Source organism: Delphinus delphis, chromosome 1, assembly GCF_949987515.2.
Source record: "Delphinus delphis chromosome 1, mDelDel1.2, whole genome shotgun sequence".
Classification (NCBI taxonomy): domain Eukaryota; kingdom Metazoa; phylum Chordata; class Mammalia; order Artiodactyla; family Delphinidae; genus Delphinus; species Delphinus delphis.
Window position 1 is genome coordinate 9,211,418 of NC_082683.1, and position 20,456 is coordinate 9,231,873.

The following is a 20,456-nucleotide window of genomic DNA, read 5'->3' on the forward strand; positions in this document are numbered from 1 at the left end:
TTCCTTTCCTTTCGTCTGTTAATTTGGGAATTATACTGACTGCCTCTAAAATGTTCTGGTCAAGTCACTTCATCTCTCATGACCTCGTTTTTTGCTTTGTCTGTAAAACGGGACAATAATATTCATCTTAAAGCACATTTATGAGGCCGGCATGCATTGGCATATGGAAAATACATGGCGCAAAGTAGGCACTCCATATAAACTTGCCCATATTTTACAGACTGGATCACAGCTACCTGTGTTCATATCTTACCCGCTGCCTCTCCCCCTCCTCCAGGAAAGGACCCTTCTTAATTCTTTCCTGCCTCCCAACGCTTAGTACAGTGCCTCTTGGCACAAAATAGGCCTAAGTACTCGAAAGAAAGTATGAAAGCATGGGTCACTGGCCGCCGCCTACCCACAGCTGCATCTTTTGGCTCTGCGGAAGCATCAGGTCCGGACTCTGACACTGCCGTCACCAAACGTGAAATAGCCGCGGCCTTGTCTTGACCAATCGGAGCCCGTCTTCTGGGGTCCCGCCCCATTCCGACTATCGACCGCTAGACCTGGGAAGTTGACCAATCAGATGTTGAGCACCGTCGTTATCCCCGCCTCAGTGTTGAAAAGGCAGTTTCTGAAGGCGAAGTAAAGCTCGCAAGAGCGTCCCGGCTCCGCCCCATATCTGACCAATCAGGGCTCCCGGATCAGGCCCCGCCCCCCCGGCCGCCGAAGCGTAGGGTGGCCTGGGCGGAACTCCCCGCAGCGCAGGCGGCGGTGGGCTGCGCGGCTCCGGGGCTTCCTAGAGGTGAGTGAGGCAGTGGCGGGGCCGGGTATGGAGAGGAAGGGCTCGACGGGTTGCCTCACGTACGCCCCCACGGAGGGTCCGTGGCCCGCGAAGGGAAAGAAGAGGGAGGCTGAGTCTCCCTTTCCCGGGGGTCCCGCCCTTTTGTTCCGCGGCACCGCAGCTGGTACTCTTGCTGCCCCAGTTTCTCTTTTGAACGTCGCCTTCCCGTTACCTTGGTGCGGCTTTAGCTTTCCAGAGCGCCGCCGGAGCCGGAGGTGTTCTCTTTAACACCGTGCGAAAACGGAGATCCTCCAACTATAGGTCTGCCCCAGAGTCAGATAAGGACGGGAGCCGGGAGTCCCTGTCCTGCGGATGAGGCTTTTTACCCCGCTTGTCTGCACCACCCCCCGCACAGTCTGTACTCGCATCTCCGCTGCCCCCCTTCCCTGCATGGGTATATGTGGGGACGGCTCCAGGGTAGCCTGGCTTCTCTCTGCTTTAGCCACTGCAACCGGGCCCTGAGGAGGGGACCCGGGTGTGGGCGGTCCACACGTGAGGAGTGGTGGTGGGAGGGCTGGGATTCTGAGAGTAGGGTGTCTGTCTGGACGCAGTGTTAGAAAGGGATCGTGTGTACTGGGGGAGACTCAGTTTCTGGTTGGAGGCATCTGGGCTCGGGACTCTGAGGGAAGAGGAAGCCTCTTCCCCTAGTCTGCAGAAATCCCTTCCAGCAGCATCAGTGTGTCCCTGAGTCTGGATCCCTGGGGGGCCAAAGGCTGGGAGAAGGAGGAGGCAGCTTCCCAGGCCCCCCTCCACACTGTTTGGGGAAAGGCTGGCATAACCGTGTACCCCGGAGCCCGGTTTGGGTTCAAATCCTGGCTTTGCCACCTACAAGCTGTGTGACTTGGGGCTAGTAGCTTAACTTCTCTGAACTTTGGTTTCTTCGTTTGTAAAAGGGAAGAAGGAGGGAGGGCAGGAGAGAGGGAGGAGTCCCTTCACAAATCTGATTTGTGTTGAATTTGAAAGTCATCATGCTTTACATCTGTGGACTTGCCCTAGTTGTCTTCTACAAATTAATCTAGTAATTTCATAGTTAAGGTTGTTAAAGAGGAATTTTTTTTAAGATGTTGGGGGTAGGAGTTTATTAATTTATTAATTTATTTTTGCTGTGTTGGGTCTTCGTTTCTGTGCGAGTGCTTTCTCTAGTTGTGGCAAGTGGGGGCCACTCTTCATCGCGGTGCGCGGGCCTCTCACTATCGTGGCCTCTCTTGTTGCGGAACACAGGCTCCAGACGCGCAGGCTTAGTAGTTGTGGCTCGTGGGCCTAGTTGCTCCACGGCATGTGGGATGTTCCCAGACCAGGGCTCGAACCCGTGTCCCCTCCATTAGCAGCAGACTCCCGACCACTGCGCCACCAGGGAAGCTCGTTAAAGAGGGATTGATCTCTTTTGACATGTTAGGAAACACGCTGTGGCCAGTGTAATAATAATAGGCATTTACTGAGTGCTTACTGTGTGTGCCAGGCACTGTACTAACATTTAATATACATGATCTCCTTTAATCCTTACAACAGTCTTATGAGGTCAATGCTGTTATCATCTGTTTGGCAGATGAGGAAACTGAGGCACAGAGAGGTTAAATAACTTGTCTGAGGCTGCACAGTTAGGGAGTATCAAAGTGGGGATTTGAACCCTGGCCTCTGGCTCTGCAGGGCAGCCTCCTCAGCGCTATGTTGTGCTGTCTATCTTGGCTTCAGGTAGGAGAACTTGGCCGTGAGGGTGCTCTGTGGTCCAGGAGTCGGTGACACCTGTCGTGGGAAGCCAGTGGATACGCCTGGGATGGTGGAGACCAGAGATCTGGCACAGCTACGGCAGCTCAACCTGGAGCTCCTGAGGCAGCTGTGGGTCGGACAGGATGCCGTGCGGCGGTCCGTGGCCAAGGCAGCCTCAGAGGTGAGCGCCTTGGCCAAGTCCCGGGAGTGAGGGAGGGGCTGCCTAACCCTCAGGCCAGAATCCAGGGCTTCCGGGTCCTCTCGTGCAGCATGCCCATTTTACTGATGATGAGAAAACTGAGTGAGGCCCAGAGTGGGAAGGGACTGGCCTGGGACATGCAGAGGCTGGAGCAAGGGTGAGGACCAGGCCTTCATGCCCAGTGCAGGCCAGCTGGGTAGATGGCTGGGTGAACTGGCCTCTCTGTTCCAGTCAAGCCTGGACTCCAGCAGCAGCTACAACTCAGAGATGCCGTCATCCCAAGAGACGTCCTCAGTGGCCTCAAGAGCCTCCTGCCCACAGGATGCCCACCGAGGTGACCCCTGTGATAGGGACGGGGCCAGCTCCGGGGTGGTCTCTCTCCCACCTGCCAGGTGCCTCCACCAGGAGCCCCCGGGCCCACTGAGGCCCTGCTCGGCTCCCCTGCTGGCCACCTCAGACTCGAGCGACCCAGAGCCTTCAGCAGAGCTGGACAGTCTAGACACCCAGGAGGCACAGGCCCTGAAGTCCGTCCTGGCTCAACGGAGCAAGCTGTCCGAGGTAATGCGGGTGAGTGGAGCATCCACTGACGGGCACGTCGTTGAGCCTCAGTTTCCCCCCTGACAGATGCACTCATGGGCAGCCTCCCTTCCAGGGTGAGGCTCCTGGGAGGTACCGTGAGTCAAGTCCAGCTCAGCCTAAGTGCTTGATAAGTTGTGGCCATTAGTTTCTCAGACAGCACTTTGGGAAGAAGGTGACCAGCCCCATTATGCAGATGGGAAGACGGGCGTTCAGAGGACAGACTTGTTCAAAGACACACATGGAGGCGGGTGGGGGCCAAACTCTTGTCCTCCAGCCCCCAAGCCCTCGGCTGAGCCCTGGGGCCCCTGGCAGTGTATGAGTTAAGACACAGCCCTTTTCCTCCCTGCAAGGTGGGACCTCCTTTGGGCCAGGCCTGCTGGCCTAGCCCTTGCCCGTCTTTGCCTCCCTCCTCAGCCGCGAGTGACCAACAAGGAGTCTCCAGTGCCTGAGAAGAGCTGGCGCCTCAGACCGTGCCTGGGCTGCGACTGGATTGCAGGTGTGACTAGCCCCCGTGCCCGGGGCGCGGGTGGAGGCCCCCGCTTGCTTCTGCGCCTGCCTGCGCCCCCAGCGGGCGCTGCTGCTCTTTTTCCGACTGTTCCACCCCCCTCGGGGAGCACCTTCAGTACCGCGTCTCCTGTCTCAGCCCTTGGCACAGTGACAGGCACAGAGATGGTGCTCACCGAGTGTTTGTTGAATGAATGAACAAATCAGAGCTGCTGTATTTTCTTGGCATTTATTGTGTGCCAGGCCCCTGTGAAACTCTGTATGCGTGTCATCTCTTTATGTTTTACTGCCCATCCCCCCACTCCCCCAGCACTCAGTGGCTTCCTGGCTGGTCTCCCTCTGGGCTCTTTCACCCCCATTATCATCCATTTTCGGCACAGCAGCCAGAACTAATGTTTAAACACGGGAATCAGATCACGTCACTCAGAGTACTTAGCACTTAGAGTAAAATCTGAAATCCTTATATAGAGTTTTGAGGTGTGACCTGGCTTCTGCTTGGCCCCGTGACATGGCCTCTTAACCATCTACCTTCTGACTCCTCACGCCGGCCTCCTTGCTGGTCCTTGAACTTGCCATGCTCACGGCCACCTCGGGGCCTTTGCACTTGCTGTGCCCTTTGCTTTGAACGCACCTCCCCAGGTTCACACCTGCTGGTTCCTTTTCGTCACTGAGTGTTCAGCTCAAATGGTAGGCCTTCCACGAGCACAACGTTGTAGGGCCACCACACCTGCATCCTTGCCTGTTGCATCAGCCGTTTGTATGTTCCTTGTATCATTCATTCATTCTCAGAAGTCATCTTGTTTGCTTGTTTCTTGTCTGACTTCTCCGGTGGACTATAAGCTCTGTTGGAGCAGGGGCCTGGCCGTCATTTTTGTTGCTGTGCTCCCCGAGTCTGAGCCTAGAACGGTGCCTGGCACGTAGTAGGCCCTCAGCCAACGCTGGCTGAGTGAGTGAGCGGGCGGCCCTAGGAGGTTGGTGCTATCGGACCCCCACTTTCACAAAGGAGGAAACTGGTGTACAGAGAAGTTGAGTTGCTGCCCCAAGGCAGGTGCTCTGTGGGGCTGCTGAGACCCTGCGGTGGTGGGGACACAGGCCCCATCCCAAGGACTTCCCTGACTGCCAGCTCACTGCTTTGCTTCCTGTCTCTAGGAAAGTAGAGGCGGCTGCCCCCTGCCTGCCCTGTGTGTGTGTGCGTACGTGTGTGTGCGCACGTGTGTGTGCGCACGCCTCTCACCCCCCTTTCCGAGCCCCCGTCCTGTCCCTGCATTTGTGTGCTTGGGCCCCATCCCTTCTTGGCTCCCAGAAGTTTTTTTTTTTAATTAATTAATTTATTTATTCTTGGCCGCGTTGGGTCTTCGTTGCTGCACATGCGCTTTCTCTAGTTGCGGCGAGCGGGGGCTACTCTTCGTTGCGGTGCGCAGACTTCTCACTGCAGTGGCTTCTCTTGTTGCGGAGCGTGGGCTGTAGGGGCATGGGCTTCAGTAGTTGTGGCACGCAGGCTCAGTAGTTGTGGCGCATGGCTTAGTTGCTCCGTGGCATGCGCGATGTTCCCGGACCAGGGCTCAAAACCGTGTCCCCTGCATTGACAGGCGGATTCTTAACCACTGCGCCACCAGGGAAGTCCCTCCCAGAGGGTTTTTTCCCTGTAATTCTCTCCTCTCCTTCCTCCACCATCACTCTGCCCCGTCAGTATATGAGCGCCAGGGAATATTAATGACAATTGATTTCAGTGAGTGCTTATTATGTGCCGGGCCCTGTGCCAAGAGCTTTCCTCTGCTTCGCTCCCATTCACTCCTTAACTTCTCACAATGATCTGATTAGGTGGATGCTGTTACTGTCCCCACTGGCAGATGAGAAGGCTGAGGCATCAAGAGACTGAAAAACTTAGCAAAGTCTCACATGTGGTCAGGGGTAAAGCTGCAGTCTGTGATTTCCCATCCTGAGGAAGCATCGCTCCCTTTATATCCTGCCTTTGCTTCTAGTTACTGCCCGTGTTCTCTGCTTTTCTTTATAACAAAACTCCTCAAAAGGGCCATCTAGACTCGCTGTCTCCAGTTTCTCTCCCTGACTTTTTCTTAAACTGGACTTCAGCCCCTGACACCCTCTGACGCTGTCTTCGGCCGGGTCAGCAGTGACCTCTGCATTGCCAGCTCCCAGCTCAGTGCTCAGTTCAGAGCTTTCTTGGCCCCTGGGTAGCGTGGACACAGCGGCCACTCCCTCCCCCCCGAAGCTCTTTCTTCCTCTGACTTCCAGGCCCGGACCCCCGCACTGGCTCTTCCCCACTTCCCTGGCTGCTCTATCCAGTCTCTGCTGGATCCACTTCCTTGTTCCACATTCCAGAGGCCCCCCCTCAGTGCCGAGGCTCTCCATGCTCTCTTCTCCCTGACTTTATCTCTACCCGTGCTGCTCCTCTGAATTCCAGACTTGTATATCTGGCTTTCTTCTCTGCAGAGCTCATTAGGTATGTTAGACTAATCTCAGGTCCAAAATCAAGGTCCTGATTTCTGCCCCACCTGGTCCTCCTGCAGTCTGTTCTATCTCTGTTAGTGGCAACTCCATTTATGGAGCTAATGGCCATAATCTTGAGATCAGCCTTGATATTTTCCTCTCCTTTTCAAACACTGTGCATCCTGGTAGTCCTGCCTTCCATGTATTTCTAGAATTTTACTGTTTGTCTCCACCAGGATGCCTGCAGTAGCCTCCTAACTGGTGCCCCTGCTTCCCCTCACCTTGCAGCAGCCAGAAGGGGGGTCCTATAAAAGTCCATGACTGATCTGATTGCGTCACTCCTTGTCCCCAAACCCACCGCTGGCTTCCCAGCCTCATCTCCTCCACCCTCACCCCTACACCTATTTTTACCTCCTGGGTGTTCCTTAAACATACCAACCACAGCTGCCCCAGGGCCTTTGCATTTGCTCTTCTGTCTGCCTGGGATGTCCCCACGGCTCCCTCCCTCCCTTCGTCAGGTCTCTGCTCAGGTGTCACCTCCTCAGGGAAACTTCCTCTGGCTCCCCTGCCCTACCAAGTTCAGTTTTCTGACTCTCTTTTATTTATTTATTATTTTGGGCTGCGTCGGGTCTTAGTTGTGGCACGTGGGCTCTTCATTGCGGTGCACAGGCTTCTCTCTCTCTAGTTGTGGCATGCAGGCTCAGTAGTTGCAGCACGTGGGCTTAGTTGCCCCGTGGCATGTGGGATCTTAGTTCCCTGACCAGGGATCAAACCCGCGTCCCTTGTGTTGGAAGGCAGATTCTCAACAACTCGACCACCAGAGAAGTCCCTCCTGACTCTCTTTTATTTCCTGGCAGGTGTCACCCCTCAATGTTGTATTACAGGTTTCTTTGGTGACTAGCTCGTCTGTTGCCACATTAGAAAGTAAGCCTCATGAGGGCAGGGGCTTTGTCCAGGTAGCTGTTCTTTCCCCAGCACGTAAAACAGTGTCTGGCCCGTAGTAGGGGCTCTATAAATATTTTTTGCGTGGACGATTGGATATGCATGAGGGTAGACAGACACCAGACAAAACCAACAGTCACATGAGTGGAGGTCCCCTCCAGGTCTGTACGAGGTATGGTGGGGTCAAAGCAGGTGGCCTGGGGTGCTAGTGCCCAGCTTCCCCTGAGTCTTGGCCACACAGCAGCTCCTTTGTGTGTTGCCCGCTCCAGGGTCTCCGGACAACAGCTCTCCTGTCACCAGCAAGCCCGAGGCCTTCTTCTCAAAGCTGCAGAAGTTCCGGGAAGCCAACAAGGAGGAGTGTATTTGCAATGACCCTGAGTGAGCAGCGGCAGGCGCGGGGCGGGCAGGGCGGCGGGCTCAGGGCCTGTGTCACCCTGGCCTGCTCACCCTCTCGCCCTCACAGATCCCAGTTCCTAGGCCTGCAGGAGAGTAGTGCTGCGGAGGGGGACCACGAATGTGAGTGTAAACGCTCGGCGGCTGCCCCGTAGCCCAGCTAAGGCCTGGGGGCCTGGGGAGGCAGCTGGGGACGGGGGGGAGGGAGGCCTGGGGTCCAGGCAGGGGGGCCGCGAGCCTGGGGTGAGCTGAGGCCTGGCCTCAGGGGGAACAGGGCCTGCCCTGTGCTATCCACCTCGCCCCTTGTCCGCGCCTTCCGTTTTCTCCCAGCTGCCTCATTTTCCCATGTGTCCCCACTCCCTCCACCTCCTCTCCACACAGGGGTCGTCTGGGTGGGCAGCGGGGGGGCATGTTCCAGCTCAGTCACGTGGGCACCCAAGTCTTTGCTGTGGGTTTGCCCGAGCAGCATACAGTGTGTACATGTGTGCACATATGTGTGTGAGGCGTGTTCCTATGGATGTACGTGTGTGTGCACCCTGTGTGTGTGATTACAAGTGTAGGCACGTTCATGTGTGTCCACAGATATGACTGTATGAAGCCGTGCTTTGTGTTTGCACGGGTGACATTTGCACATGTGAAGTTGCTGGCATGTGCACGCGAGTGTCACGCTTGAGTAGAAGGCGGTGCTCAGTGTTGTTGCATGTGAGCACGTGTGCGTGTGCATGCTCTGTCTGTGTACACGTGGGTGAGCCTGTGTGGTTGGGGTCCAGGGACCTAGGTTCCCTGGCTGAGGGGGGCTTCTGCTTCTCACGGATCTCACAGGTGTGTATTGTTACTGTGTCAACCGGCGCCTGTTTCTGGTGCCTTCGGATCCCGGCACCCCCTGCTGCCTGTGCCGGACACCACGGGGCCAGCGGGGTCCAGAGACCCTGGCAGAGCCAGTGCAGGTCAGGTGAGTGGCCAGAGTAGGCAGGACACCGGGGGGAGCTGTAGGGGCAGCCGCAGCTGAGGACGAGAGCAGGGCCTGGGGCCTGTGGTTTTGAGGGAGGGCAGGATGGGCCACAGCGGCCTGGAGGCGCCTGCAGCAGTGCCCCCACTATTACCCCCGCCAGGGTGAGGATCCCGCTGTCTGTCCTGGACCCCCCGCACCGGTACCGCAGCCACCGGCGGAAGAGCTTCGACGCCTCCGACACGCTGGCGCTGCCCCGGGTGAGGCTGGCCTTGGGGCTGTCCCCTGTCTGGCTTAGGTCTCTGGACGTGTCCTGAGGCCCAGAGGGCCAGGGACTGTCCCAAGGCCAATAGCAAGGCTGGGCTGAAGGACCGAAGTCTCTGGGGCTAGGGCTGGGCCACTCATGTCATGTGTACCGTGCTTGTTCCCTGAGGGAGGCTGGGCTCCCCACCCAGCCCCTGGCTTCCAGGAGGACTGTCTGCCCGTGCAGTGCATTGGCCTGGTGCACACGGGCCCCGTTTCTTGCGCTCTTGTGGCCACATGCACAGTCCTTAGGGCGATTATCTCGTGGAGCCACAGCAACTGAGAGTGCAGGTACGACTGTTATCCCACTTTACAGATGAGGAGACTGAGGCAGGGGGAGGTGACTTGTCCAAGGTCAGCGGGATGGAAGAGCTGGGATTTCAACCTAGGTCCTTTGTGTCTCCTGGGTAGGACAGGGGTCACTGGGGACCCCACTCATTCCCAGTGGAGTCCGGAGGTGCTGGGGTTGCGGGGAGGAGAAGGGGTACTGAGGAAAGTCAGTTTGCTCATCTGTAAAATGGGTACAACATACTATCCTCAGGCTCATGGGGTGGACAAGGGGCAGGTCAGTGAGTCAATACCTGTCGGGGGCTTGGGGCAGAACTTGGTCCACAGGACGTGCTCCATCAGCGTCCACGGCCTTCCCTCCACCCATCTGTGGTCGGGGCCCAGGGCCTGGGTCAGCAGGGTTAGGAAAGGGAGGCCTGGGGTAACAGTGGTGGATAAGACCCCTGCCCTCGGGGAACCTCAGTCCATGGGGGACACTGATTGGGAGGCCCCTTCACCCTCAAGGGGGACACAGCCCTGTCCTAGAGGATGCTGCCAGTCCAAGGGGAGAGGTACAGCCCCTCCCTGGGGTGTGCCCAGTCAGTGGGGAGCCCCGCTCCAGGCCAGGCACCTTAACCCTTTGCTCTCCACAGCACTGCCTGCTGGGCTGGGACATTCTTCCTCCGAAGTCTGAGAAAAGCTCAGCCCCCAAGAGCCTGGACCTCTGGTCCAGTGTCTCTTCTGAGGCCCAGCGTCGGAAGCTGTCAGCCACCAGCCCTTCTCACCGGGTACGGTCCAGGGAGCCCTGGGAGAGACAGACGCCTTGGAGCGGCCTGGGGACCGCAGAGTCCTGGGGGGCAGGATTGGGGTAGGAGTGCAGAGCCTGGAAACGGCTCTCTGTGGGGTTCCCTGGCCCTAGCCCTGGCCCTGACCCACGGCACCTCTCCAGGCACCACTGCTGCCTGCTGGCTACCCCACCCCACCCTGGAAGGTGACCCCAACTCTGAGATCCAGAAGGGGACGAGGCTGCCCCCAAAGAGGCCCCCCTGACACTCTTCCCTTCACTCTCCAGGCCGTGCCAACGTGGGTCCCAGCCCCACCCTGATCTGGTCAGAACCCTCCATGCCCCAGCCCCGTGCCGCCCGGCCGAAGCCCTGAGGACTGGCCACTGGGAGGTGGACAGTGCCCCTACCGTCGTTTCAGCCTCTCTCCTCCGGCAGGGGCGCCCACGAGAGGGGAGCTTTGCCCAGCCTCAGCTGGAGGTGGACTCTGGCCCCACCTTCCTAGGCTGGGCCGGTGGGTGGCCTCAGGCCTGTCTCCTTCCTGGGGACAGAGGAGACCCTGGGGTTGGGCCGAGGGGCTTCCGTGACACGTTTGTAAATAAAGCTTAGCACTCCCGCAGCTCCAGGTTCCCACATGCGCCGGCTCTGTCCTGCTGACGCCCTCAGAGCCCTAGAGGCGCCCTGGCCTCGGCCTGCCCCCCTCACTTGCAGAAGGACACCTCTGACAACCTGTGCTGGGCAGGGTGGATCCAGTGCCCTGAGTGTGGCTCTTTGTGCAGCTTCTAACTCTGGGTAGGTGGCCTCCCCACCAGATAGGTGGGGGTGAGGCTCCCCAGAGTAAGGCTGAGGCCAAGGTCAGCGTTAAAAATCCATCTCAGCAAGGGGCTTGGGGTCTCAGGCTGTTCCCTGTGGATGAGGCTGGAGCTGTGACAGTGGGGAATGAGTGAGCTCTCCCCTTATTCTTGGCCCCTGACACTGGGGTCCAGTGATGGAGGGACTCTCTTGAAGTCCCTGGGCCAGGTGGCTCCTTCACTCCCATCTCTAGCCCAGCCCTAGAAGCCACGGGTGATCTAGAACCCCGTCAGGGACACATGGGGAAAAGGCCAGGAGGGTTGGAGTCAGAGGCAAGGTTGGCCGAGAGCCCAGATCTGCCCTCCTGGATTAGTAAGCAGCGCCTGTCTTTATACTCCCATAGGTTGAACAATATGAAATTCCTGATTTTTAGGTACAAATGGAATAGCTGGGGAACCTAAGCCCAGCGAAGGCATGTGCTTTTTCTGAGGTTTCTCGCTTAGAGCCGTGGAACTATGGCTGTGGTCCGTGGCTCCCACCTGGAGCTTGTGAAGCTGAGAAAACCTTTCCCCGTCCAGCACAGCACATGTATTAGTCAGGATAAGCGAGGTTATGCCACGGTAACAAATTAACCCCCAAATCCCAGTGGTTTGACATAAAGGCCTATTTCTTGCTGACTTGCTCATACTACCTGTCTGTCATGGGTCACATGGGGCCTCTGTTTTGACATCATCTTTTGGGGACCCAGACCAGTGGAGGCTCCACTGTGGGGGGACATCACCAGTTGCTTGAGCCCAGAAATGACACACAGGTCACTTCTGCTCATGGTTCATTGGCCAGAACTAGTCACAAGGAGTTGGGACATGGAGGGGGCTCATGGGGTATTGGGTGAGTGTTACTGTCCTCCACATCCGGACTTCACCAGCTCTGTTCCCGCAAGGCAGGCCTCCTGCGCAGCAGAGGCCATTCGCAAAAAAACCAGACACTACGAGCTCTCGCCTAAACGTCTTCCCTTGCTCCATCTGGGGTTCCAGCCTCCAACGCCTTCAGTAGCCAGGCATGTAAGGTGACTGGGAGTGGGGGACTCAGGGCCACCCGGCAAGCATGCATCCCCTCCAGACGCTTTCAAGTTCAAATGCCTCTGATCCAAAGCACGTGTCTGGGCAGATTCAGCAGCAGGTCATGGTTTGCCACTTGATTCTAGCACCTGAAGAAACAAAGTCTCTTCCACATGTAATTTTTTAAATTAATTTTTAGAAATTTATTTTCGGTAGTGTAAAACATAACAAAATTTACCACTTTTATATGTGCGGTTCAGTGGCCCTAAGTCCGTTTACATTGCTATGCAACCATCACCACCAACCATCCCCAGAATTTTTTTCTTCTTGCAAAACTGGAACTCAATACAGATTAAACACTGACTCCCTATCTTCCCCTCCCAGCTTCTGGCAACCACCATTCTACTTTCTGAATGTGACTACTCTAGGGACCTCGTACCACTGGAATCATGCACTATGTCTTTTGTTTCTTATTTGGCTTCTTTCATTTAGCATAATGCCCTCAGAGTTTATGTTGTAAAGTGCCAGAATTTCCTTCCTTTTTAAGACTGGAAAGTATTTCAGGGCTTCCCTGGTGGCGCAGTGGTTAAGAATCCGCCTGCCAATGCAGGGGACATGGGTTCGAGTCTTGGTCCGGGAAGATCCCACATGCCACGGAGCAACTAAGCCCGTGTGCCACAACTACTGAGCCTGCGCTCTAGAGCCTGCGTGCCAAAACTACTGAAGCCCGTGCGCCTAGAGCCCATGCTCCCAGCAAGAGAAGCCACCACAGTGAGAAGCCCACACACCACAATGAAGAGTAGCCCCTGCTCGCCGCAACTAGAGAAAGCCCGGGCGCAGCAGCAAAGACCCAACGCAGCCAAAAAAATAAATAATTTATTTTTTAAAAAATTTCCTTGTATGGATCTACTGCATCTTGTTTATCCATTCATCTGCCGATGGACCTTTGGGTCACTTCCACCTTTTGTTATTGTACATAATGTGTACATATATCCCCTCCCTCTTGGACCTCCCTCCATTCCCCCCATCCCCGCAGCTAGGTCATCACAGAGCACTGAGCTGAGCTCCCTGTGCTATACAGCAGGTTCCCACTAGCTATCCATTTTACACATGGTAGTGTATTTATGTCAGTCTAATCTCCCAATTCATCCCACCCTCCCCTAACCCCGCCCTGTGTCCACACGTCCGTTCTCTACATCTGTGTCTCTATTCCTGCCCTGAAAATAGGTTCATCTGTACTATTTTTCTAGATCCCACATATATGTGTTAATATATGATATTTGTTTTTCTCTTTCTGACTTACTTCACTCTGTATGACAGGCTCTAGGTCCATCCACATCTCTACAGATGACCCAATTTCATTCCTTTTTATGACTGAGTAATGTTCCATTGCATATATGTACCACATCTTTTTCCATTCATCTGTCGATGGACATTTAGGTTGTTTCTGTGACCTGGCTATTGTAAGTAGTGCTGCAATGAACATTGGGGTACATCTGTCTTTTTGAATTATGGTTTTCTCAGGGTATCTGCCCAATAGTGGGATTGCTTGGTCATATGGTAGTTCTATTTTTTGCTTTTTAAGGAACCTCCATACTGTTCTCCACAGTGGCTGTATCAGTTTACATTCCCACCAACAGTGCTAGAGGGTTCCCTTTTTTCCACACCCTCTCCAGCATTTATTGTTTGTAGATTTTTTGATGATGGCCATTCTGACTGTTGTGAGGTGATCCCTCATTGCAGTTTTGATTTGCATTTCTCTAATAATTAGTGATGTTGAGCGTCTTTTCATGTGCCACTTGGCCACCTGTATGTCTTTTTTGGAGAAATGTCTATTTAGGTTTTCCACCCATTTTTTGATTGGGTTTGTTTTTTTGACATTGAGCTGCATGAGCTATTTGTATATTTTGGAGATTAATCCTTTGTCCATTGCTTCATTTGCAAGTACTTTCTCCCATTCTGAGGGTTGTCTTTTCATCTTATGGTTTCCTTTGCTGTGCAAAAGCTTTTAAGTTTCATTAGGTCCCATTTGTTTGTTTTTATTTTCATTACTCTACTTGGTGGGTCAAGAAGATCTTGCTGTGATTTATGTCAAAGTGTGTTCTTCTTATGTTTTCCTCTAAGAGTTTTATAGTGTCCAGTCTTACATTTAGGTCTTTAATCCATTTTGAGTTTATTTTTGTGTATGGTGTTTAGGTAGTGTTCTATTTTCATTCTTTTACGTGTAGCTGTCCACTTTTCCCAGCACCATTTATTGAAGAGGCTGTCTTTCCTCCATTGTATATTCTTGCCTCCTTTGTCATAGATTAGGTGACCATAGGTGCGTGGGTTTATCTCTGGGCTTTCTATCCTGTTCCATTGATCTGTATTTCTGTTTTTGTGCCAGTACCATACTGTCTTGATTACTGTAGCTTTATAGTATAGTCTGAAGTCAGGGTCCCTGATGCCTCCAGCTCTGTTTTGGTTTCTCAAGATTGCTTTGGCTATTTGGGGTCTTTTGTGTTTCAATACAAACTGTAAAATTTTTTTCTAATTCTGTGAAAAATGCCATTGGTAATTTGATAGGGATTGCACTGAATCTGTAGATTGCTTTGGGAAGTATAGTCATTTTCACAATATTGATTTTTCTAATCCAAGAACATGGTATATCTCTCCATCAGTTTGTGTCATCTTTGATTTCTTTCATCAGTTTCTTACAGTTTTCTGAGTACAGGTCTTTTACTTCCTTAAGTAGGTTTATTTCTAGGTATTTTATTCTTTTGTTGCAATAGTAAATGGGATTGTTTCCTTAATTTCTCTTTCTGATCTTTCGTTGTTAGTGTATGGGAATGCAAGAGATTTCTGTGCATTAATTTTGTATCCTGAAACTACCAAATTCATTGATTAGCTCTAGTAGTTTTCTGGTGGCATCTTTAGGATTCTTTATGTATAGTGTCATGTCATCTGCAAACAGTGACAGTTTTACTTCTTCTTTTCCAACTTGTGTTCCTTTTATTTCTTTTTCTTCTCTGATTGCTGTGGTCAGGACTTCCAAAACTATGTTGAATAATAGTGGTAAGAGTGGACATCCTTGTCTTGTTCCTGATCTTAGAGGAAATGCCTTCAGTTTTTCACCATTGGGAATGATGTTTGTTGTGGGTTTTGTCACATACGGCCTTTATTATGTTGAGGTAGGTTCCCTCTATGCCCACTTTCTGGAGAGGTTTTATCATAAATGGGTGTTTAATTTTGTCAAAAGCTTTTTCTGCATCTGTTGACATGATCATATTGTTTTTATTCTTCAATTTGTTAATATAGTTTATCACATTGATTGATTTGCCTATATTGAAGAATCCTTGCATCCCTGGGATGAATCCCACTTGATCATGGTGTATGATCCTTTTAATGTGTTGTTGGATTCTGTTTGTTAGTATTTTGTTGAGGATTTTTGCATCTATGTTGGTCAGTAATATTGGTTTGTAATTTTCTTTTCTTGTGTGATTTCTTTGTCTGGTTTTGGTATCAGGGTGATGGTGGCCTCGTAGAATGAGTTTGGGAGTGTTCCTCCCTCAGCAATTTTTTGGAAGAGTTTGAGAAAGATAGGTGTTAGCTCTTCTCTAAATGTTTGATGGAATTCACCTGTGAAGCCATCTGGTCTTGGACTTTTGTTAGAAGATTTTTAATTACAGTTTCAATTTCATTACTTGTGATTGGTCTGTTTATATTTTCTAATTCTTCCTGGTTCAGTCTTGGAAAGTTGCACCTTTCCAAGAATTTGTCCATTTCTTCCAGCTTGTCCATTTTATTGGCATGTAGTTGTTTGTAGTTGTCTCTTAAGATCCTTTGTATTTCTGCAGTGTCAGTTGTAATCTATCCTTTTTCAATTCTAACTTTATTGATTTTGAGTCCTCTCCTTTTTTTTCTTGATGAGTCTGGCTAAAGGTTTATCAATTTTATCTTCTCAAAGAACCAACTTTTAGTTTTATTGATTTTTGCTATTGTTTTCTTTGTTTCTATTAGATTTATTTCTGCTCTGACCTTTATGGTTTATTTCCTTGTACTAACTTTGGGTTTTCTTTGTTCTTTCTCTAGTTGTTTTAGGTATAAGGTTAGATTGTTTATTTGAGATTTTTCTTGAGGTGAGATTGAATTGCTATAAACTTCCCTCTTAGAACTGCTTTTGCTTCCTCCCCATAGGTTTGGGTCATTGTGTTTTTATTGTCATTTGTTTCTATGTATTTTTTAATTTCCTCTTTGATTTCTTCAGTGATCTCTTGGTTATTTAGCAGTGCAACATTTAGCCTTCATGTGTTTGTATTTTTTACAGTTTTTTTTTAAATTAATTAATTTATTTATTTTTGGCTGTGTTGGGTCTTTGTTGCTGCGTGTGGGCTTGCTCTAGTTGTGGCGAGTGGGGGCTTCGTTGCAGTGCGTGGGCTTCTCATTGCGGTGGCTTCTCTCATTGTGGAGCACGGGCTCTAGGCGCACGGGCTTCAGTAGTTGTGGCATGTGGGCTCAGTAGTGGTGGCTCACAGGCTCTAGAGCACAGGCTCAGTAGTTGTGGCACATGGGCTTAGCTGCTTTGTGGCATGTGGGATCTTCCCAGACCAGGGATCAAACCCATGTCCCCTGCATTGGCAGGCGGATTCTCCATGACTGCGCCACCAGGGAAGCCCCCATTTTTTTTCTTGTAATTGAGTTCTAATCTCAAAACGTTTTGGTCAGAAAAGATGCTTGATACGATTTCAGTTTTCTTAAGTTTTCTGAGGGGTGTACAAATATCTGTTTGAACCCCTGCTTTCAGTTCTTTGGGGTATAAACCTAGAAGAGGAATTGCTGGATCATATGGTCATTTTACGTTTAATCTTTTGAAGACCCACCCTCCTGTTTTCCATAGGAGCTGCTGCACCATTTTATGTTCCTACCAGCAATGCACAAAGGTTCCAATTTCTCCACATCCTCACCAACATTTATTTCCTGCTTTTTTTGATAATAGCCATCCTAGTGGGTGTGACGTGGTATCTTATTTATTGTAGTTTTTTTTTTTTTTTTTTTTTTTTTTTTTGCAGTTCGCGGGCCTCTCACTGTTGTGGCCTCTCCCGCTGCGGAGCACAGGCTCCGGACGCGCAGGCTCAGCGGCCATGGCTCACGGGCCCAGGCGCTCCGCGGCATATGAGATCTTCCCGGACCGGGGCACGAACCCGTGTCCCCTGCATCGGCAGGTGGACTCTCAACCACTGTGCCACCAGGGATGCCCTTTATTGTAGTTTTGATTGCATTTCCCTGATGATGGTTAATGATATTACGCATCTTTTCACATGCTTATAGGTCCCATTTGTATATCTTCTTTGGAGAAATGTCTATTCAACTCCTTTGCCCATTTTTGAGTCGGGTTGTTTTGTTTTCTGTTGTTGTTCCACATGTGATTTTAAGTCAGAAAGCCTGTGGGAATCAGCGTTTCGTTAGAAATTCTTTGGCCAGAAGGAGAAGAGAATCTGGAAGGCTTCTGTCAAACAAAATGATGAAATTTACAGCTGAGATCACCTTCTAAGTTTAGCTGACCCAGAAGAGCAGCAGCTTGAATGAGATAGAAATGTCTCTTTCCCACAAAAATGTAGACTGCAGTGCTGGGTCCCTTAAATCATCGGGGCAAGTGGTTTCTCTGGAAGGACCCATTCTTTTGAAAATTTAGAAGGTTTCCAGCTTCTGTCTTGCCCATGCTGCCTCTCCAGGGCCACTCCGAACGAATAGGCTCTTTGGGGAATAGGCTTTTTCAAACCTGAGGGGCCCCGAGAATGAAGGTCATGGGCAGAGAGGCCCCTGCACAGAGCTTCCAGTCTCCAGCCCTGCCTCACTCACCTGTACGCTCCCCACTGTTCCAGGATTGTCACCGCTGTCCTCCAAGGTACCTGCAAGCTGTCCATAATTCTTCCCGGCCTTCCCCCTCTCACTTGGGGCTGCCCAGATCTCTCCTTGTCCCCCACCTTCACCCCTTCCAGATGCACATCTCAGCTGGAGGGTCTCTTCTTCCAAGAGGGCCTTCCCTGAACCCCTGGGCCCCTCAGATGCACCCACCCCCTCGCACACTGCACTTCCCTGCAGTCCTCCATCCCAGCCCTCGTGTGTTATTAAATTACTAACCGTGAGGCTCATTGCTTTAGCGTCTCCCTGTCCCCTGCCAGAATTTAAGCAGAGGCGGCATTTTTCTCTTAGTTGGATTTTTTTTTTTTCCTCCTGTTTTCTCAAAAGTAGTGACCAAACTGTATTTCAGGACCTGGCTTTTCCCTCTAGCCTGATTTCCCACCTGCATCAGGAAGGTGATGGGAAGGATGCTTTAATTTCTCTGAACCCAAGGACCCTTGTGGTTGGATACCTTACATGCTTAATAATAGTGTTGTTTTTTGTTCGTTAGCAGACGTCCCAAAGGAAAAAGAGCAAGATTCGCTTACATCTGACAAAATCGATATGCCCGTCATTTAGAAACAGGAACAGAGGGTCTGACTCTGTCACTTGTTTCACAGCAGAGACACAGACCCACACAGGTCGTTCATTCATTCGTTCTCTCATTCATTCATTCACCGCATATGCATTGGGCTCCTCCTCTGCCAGCCTCTGTGCCAGGCTCTGCGGGCGCAGTGGTAAACCACACAATAGCAACAGGAACAGTCCCCATGAGCCCCTGCTGCCTGCGCTGGGGCTGAGATGAGCCTGCACATGTAAATGCGGCAGGAAGTGCCAGGAAGGACACCGGGGCAGGGCCTGACCTCTGCTTCCGTCTTCCCAGTCTCACCTCCTGCACCCCTCCCAGGTGAAGCTCCAGCCCTGCTGAAGCTTTTCTCTGGCTTTTTGTTTTTTTTACATCTTTATTGGAGTATCATTGCTTTACAATGGTGTGTTGGTTTCTGCTTTATAACAAAGTGAATCAGTTATACATATACATATGTTCCCATATCTCTTCCCTCTTGCGTCTCCTTCCCTCCCACCCTCCCTATCCCACCCCTCTAGGTGGACACAAAGCACCGAGCTGATCTCCCTGTGCTATGCGGCTGCTTCCCACTAGCTCTCTATTTTACGTTTGGTAGTGTATATATGTCCATGCCCCTCTCTCACTTCGTCCCAGTTTACCCTTCCCCCTCCCCGTGTCCTCAAGTCCATTCTCTAGTAGGTCTGTGTCTTTATTCCTGTTGGTTCCCCCTGGGTCTTCATCCACCCTCTGCCCTCTGCCCAAAGCTCTCTCTGTCCCCTTAACTCCTACTCAGTCCTCAGCTTCCATGTCTGCTTCTCAGAGGCCTTCCCTGATCCCACAGGACTGGCTGAGGCACCTGCGTCAGAGATCCCATCTCTGCACCCCCATCCTATCCCATTATGTTCAACTGTAATGTTTCTTGAGGGCAGGAACCAGGCCTGCCTTGTCCTCGGCTCTGTTCTAGCATGGCATGTGGCATTTGACGGGTGCGCAGTAAATAGATGTTGGATGAACAAGTGAATGAGCTCCCAGGTCTTGGGAAGATACAGGCCACACAGCTCAGGGACCTGAAGGGAGTGCGTCCCAGGAATGTGACACCGGGAGTGCACCGTAGCTGCTGCAGCTGTTCCTGGTTTTCAGGACATCATGTTGTCCTACGTCTCGGGCAGATCGTCATGGGCCTTGCTCAGTACCAGCACGCCCTGGGGTGTCTGGCCTTCTGGGATGGGAGGTGGGGAGTGACTGGGGACAGCTGTGACAACTCCCTCACCCAACAGCAGCCGTGGGTTCCAGGCCCTTGCTGAGCAGATTGGGGAGTCTGTGAAGACAAACGAACCCCAGCTGGCTTCCCAAGGGACCCTTCCAGCTTCCCACAGAACAGAATCATCTCCTGATTGCCATCGAGGAGGTGGTTCTCCCTGGAGGCGGTGAGAGACCATTCAACTCCTGCTTCTATGACCTCATGGAGGTGGACCGTGCATGGCCCAGGAAACACAAAGCACAGGATTTTCCAGAATCATTTCCCCAGGTGCCTTTTGAACAGAGCATCCTGATTTCTGAGGATGTACATTTTGTTGCAACAAAAGTTCCTGCTGGGCTTGCCCCAACCTTGCCAGTCCAACTGGTCCAACTGGGGAGCCACACTGAAAGCCTGACCTGGGAGAGGGGCTCAGAACATGGCTTCAAAGAGACTGGAGTTCAGACCCCCTTCCCACCCTCTGCCCCGTTTGGGGCATCTAAACTGGAAGGGAAGAAGTAAAACTCTATTTGCAGGTTATATGATATGTATAGAAAACCCTAAAGCCCTCACAAAAATGCTGTTAGAACGACAAACCAATTCATTAAAGTTGCAGGATAGAAAATCCTGCTTCCTGACTATGTGGCCTTGGGCACGTCACCTCACCCCTCTAGCTCAGTGACATCACCTGTGCAGGGTGATAGTGCCAGGGAGAGAGAGGTACAGGAGATCAGACAGGCGGAGGGCTCCCGTGGGCTGGCGCGAGAAGAGGGCGATAAGACACCATGATTGTCATCAGCTTGTCCTGTCCCCCCACCCCACCCCGTCATGACACCAATGTCACCCTAACAGGCACAGGGGCCTGCCCTCTCTGAATTCACTCGGTTGAGCTCACACCTTCCCTGGGGAGATAAAAGGGAAGCAGAAATAACGTATCGAGTCATTTGCTTTCAAGTCTGGCTCTCCCTGCTCCTCCTTCCTTCTGGGCTAAGAGCAAGTGCAGCAGATGTGCCAGAGGTCAGCTCACC

General features: G+C 52.0%; 1 protein-coding gene across 2 annotated transcripts; it reads left to right on the top strand.

Annotated features, from left to right (window-relative positions):
• The first annotated feature begins 689 nt into the window (after positions 1 to 689).
• MIIP (migration and invasion inhibitory protein) lies at positions 690 to 11,363 on the top strand. 2 transcript variants are annotated; one of them, XM_060014584.1, is made up of 10 exons: positions 690 to 784; positions 2,516 to 2,711; positions 2,961 to 3,296; positions 3,723 to 3,804; positions 7,472 to 7,580; positions 7,666 to 7,718; positions 8,418 to 8,547; positions 8,708 to 8,804; positions 9,768 to 9,902; positions 10,187 to 11,363. In XM_060014584.1, exons 2-10 carry the CDS (start codon positions 2,598 to 2,600, stop codon positions 10,217 to 10,219), a joined length of 1,089 nt encoding a protein of 362 aa, XP_059870567.1. In that variant the 5' UTR covers positions 690 to 784; positions 2,516 to 2,597; the 3' UTR covers positions 10,220 to 11,363. The 2 variants fall into 2 exon arrangements, with proteins under 2 accessions (XP_059870567.1, XP_059870576.1); XM_060014593.1 differs by having other exon boundaries at positions 2,961 to 3,287.
• Positions 11,364 to 20,456: the final 9,093 nt, after the last annotated feature.